The sequence below is a fragment of the Thalia democratica genome, chromosome 3 (genome assembly GCF_965202585.1).
Source record: "Thalia democratica chromosome 3, ktThaDemo2.hap1.1, whole genome shotgun sequence".
Classification (NCBI taxonomy): domain Eukaryota; kingdom Metazoa; phylum Chordata; class Thaliacea; order Salpida; family Salpidae; genus Thalia; species Thalia democratica.
Genome location: NC_139167.1, coordinates 18096868 through 18099944, shown reverse-complemented (window position 1 = coordinate 18099944; position 3077 = coordinate 18096868). Strand labels below are relative to the sequence as shown.

Here is a 3077-nt window from a genome sequence, read left to right as displayed (position 1 = left end):
TACTTAATTAAAATTTACTTGTTTAACGTAGAATGTCATGCTTAATATTTTTTTGCTCATTTTAAAATTTTGAATAATTGTATTAACTTTAATCATTTAATTTAATCGATCTTAATACTTTAATCAATTTCTAATAATCTCTATATAATATTTGAATATTAAGTTTTATAAATTAGATTTAAATTATTCTAAAATTTTATGTTTAGTAACTTTTCAGCTTATCTTAAAAAAGCGAAAAAGCAAAGCCATGTTAGGAGAAGTTCACAAGAAGAAAAGAAAAATGGAACTCCAACACCCTCATTCAAATAAACTAATTTGCAGGGCAATTTATAATATTTCCATGGATGCTAGCTTTGTTAATAAATGTATTAAAAATATTTCAAAAGAATCTGAAGGGAAAAATTTATCAAAATATATGACTTTTGCTGAGGAAGGTATGTATATGCTAATAATTTAAATAACTAAAACTAATTTCAAAGTAAATACTTGATTTATTTAAACTTATATAAATTCTGAACTACTTGAACAAACTAGAAAGAGTTTTGAATACAAGTTCTACCTAGTTATTTATAACATCTGGTTTCATATTTTCAAACTTACATACCGTTTACTCGCTTTTCAGCAATAATATCATTTAGCTTATTTCGTATTATTTTGATATAAGTTGCAAATAATTGTTTCCAATTCCTAAAACTTTATAATAGTATAGTGAAAGCAACAAGTGTTTTAACTAATTTATATTTTCAGCTGATATGAAGCTAAACGAAGTTGAACTATGTTGCGTTATGTCATTGAATAAACTATTTCTTAAGGAAAATGTGGAGACCAAGTTATGCAAACTTTTTGAAAAAAGCTTAAACTATCAAAATTTTCTAACTTGTCAACAACTAACAAAAACTTTTAACCAGTTTAGCTGTTATAAGAGAACCTTGAGCTACATAGAGCGTTGTTTTACAGTGATCGTTGACACTAAAGGTTTTTTAGAGTTAGACATAACCGAAGTTTCAAAAATACTTAAAAGTTCAGAATTGGTAATAACATCTGAAGTTGAAGTCTACTTTGCTGCTGATAGATGGTTGAACCACAATATTGAAGAACGCAGCAAATTTGCAAAACAATTGTTTTTAACAGTACGGCTTCATTTGCTATCTTATTCTGCTTTATGGTATCTTCTAAAACAACACTCTTCATTTTCTACAATTAAAGAATGTATTGAAATACTGTATGAAGCGTTAACAAACAAAAATGAGCAAGGTAGACTGAATCAACCAAGTAGATACTATAAGCAGGATGATTTTGTAGTATTTACTCTTGGAGGTAGAGAAAGCATTTCAAGTAAGTTAGATGAAAGTATTAGACACTTAGATGTCAGTAGTTTAAAAACTGCAAGAAGAATTTGTTGCACAGGAAATGGTCGTAGTTTTGCAAAAGCAATATTTTTAAAAGGTGAAGTTTATTTTTTGGGCGGCAATGATTCTATTCGTGAATGGATAATGTCCGTAGACAAATATTCTCCTCTCACTAACACATGGAGCAAAGTTACTGAAATGTTTGATGGACGTATTGGTTTTAGTGCGTGTGCATTCATGCATAAAATATATATTCTTGGAGGTATGATGAGATTGGGAAATGTAACAAATAAATTTAATACTTGTTTTCAATTTGACACAATTAGCTGTAAATGGAAAGAAATTTCTGAACTGAACCAGGTAAGATGTTTTGCTGCTTGCACAACTTTCAAAGGAAATATTGTTATCTCTGGTGGTAGGGAAGTAGATTACATATGTCATAAAACTACAGAGTCTTTCAATGGCTTTGGAAACTTTTGGACACGAATGCCAAGCATGTTATCCAGAAAAGCAGGACACAGTTTAGTTGATGTTAACAACAAATTATTTGCAATAGGAGGTAATGGTTTTCATAGGTGTGAAGTTCTAGACGAGGTTGCAAATAAGTTTGTAGCTGTCAAAAACCCAATTCCTGTTGGCGCTTATACTGCTATTGCAGTGGGTGAAAAGGTTTTTGCATTTAAATACAATGATGATTCAGGTTTTGTATACAAATATGACGTACAAAAAGAAAAATGGATCAAAATTTGTTGTGAAGTGAAGAAACACTTTTATGATTTTTCCTGTATAAGGCTACCAAAAATTTAATAACTTTGACTCTGTACCTTTAAATTTTAGATTTTTTGTGGAAGCAATTAGAATTAAGTTTTTAAAAAAGTACAATAAATTTTCGTCGATTTTATAAACAATACATACATTGACAAAAAATACATAGTCGTTTTATTTTTATAAGTAAGAAAATAAAAGCAATACTTATGTTAAATAAAAGTATATATAAATAATAATTAAAACGTTTTTAAACTTAGTGGCTAGTTATGACCTAATATATTTTTAGAACCACTAAATAAGAAGTAAAATATATATATAACAAAACCTAATTGTTTAAGATAGCAATTTCTAACACAAGTTGGTTGTTAAACTTGAAAAATAAAACAAATTTATCATTAATAAACGAAAATCTGAAATAAACAAATAACTTATTTTATATTTTTTTGACTTGATGGAACAACAGTTCCAGTGTGCCATACCACGCGGAGCCCCTGATACTCCCTGAAACAACCGCTTGTGGGTTAAGTCCGAAAAACTGACGCAGCCAAATTATTTACAGCTCAATGTCTAAAACAAGTTCAGCTTATTGTGAGATTATAGTCTATGCTCGTTTGATCAGTTTTAACCAGTATTAAAAGCCAAACTGTTAAATACTGGTTTGTATCATAAATCCGATGATTTATTTAAATTACCATAAAAAATATATACTCAAACGAACTTGTTGATATCGTTACAACTTTAAAAACAGTTATTTACAAGATGTTCATAATTTAACAAATATTTATTTTGCCGATCATCAATTAAATAAAAAAAATATTTTCTGTCATCAATAATAAGTATTAAACTTTCAACTTGACCATCGACAAAAGCATTTAAGACAGTATTAAACCATTTCCTTCTTATTAGGACTTATAGGGTAGGCATAGTTGCGGTTTACTGTTTTTGAGATCTAAACAAGCG

At 28.5% G+C, this 3077-nt stretch overlaps 1 protein-coding gene across 1 annotated transcript; it reads left to right on the top strand.

Annotated features, from left to right (window-relative positions):
- The first annotated feature begins 247 nt into the window (after positions 1–247).
- LOC145832103 (kelch-like protein 26) lies at positions 248–2622 on the top strand. The gene is made up of 3 exons (XM_082939461.1): positions 248–434; positions 958–2018; positions 2581–2622. The coding sequence occupies exons 1-3, from the start codon at positions 248–250 to the stop codon at positions 2620–2622; spliced, it is 1290 nt and encodes a 429-aa protein (XP_082795587.1).
- The last annotated feature ends 455 nt before the right edge of the window (positions 2623–3077 follow it).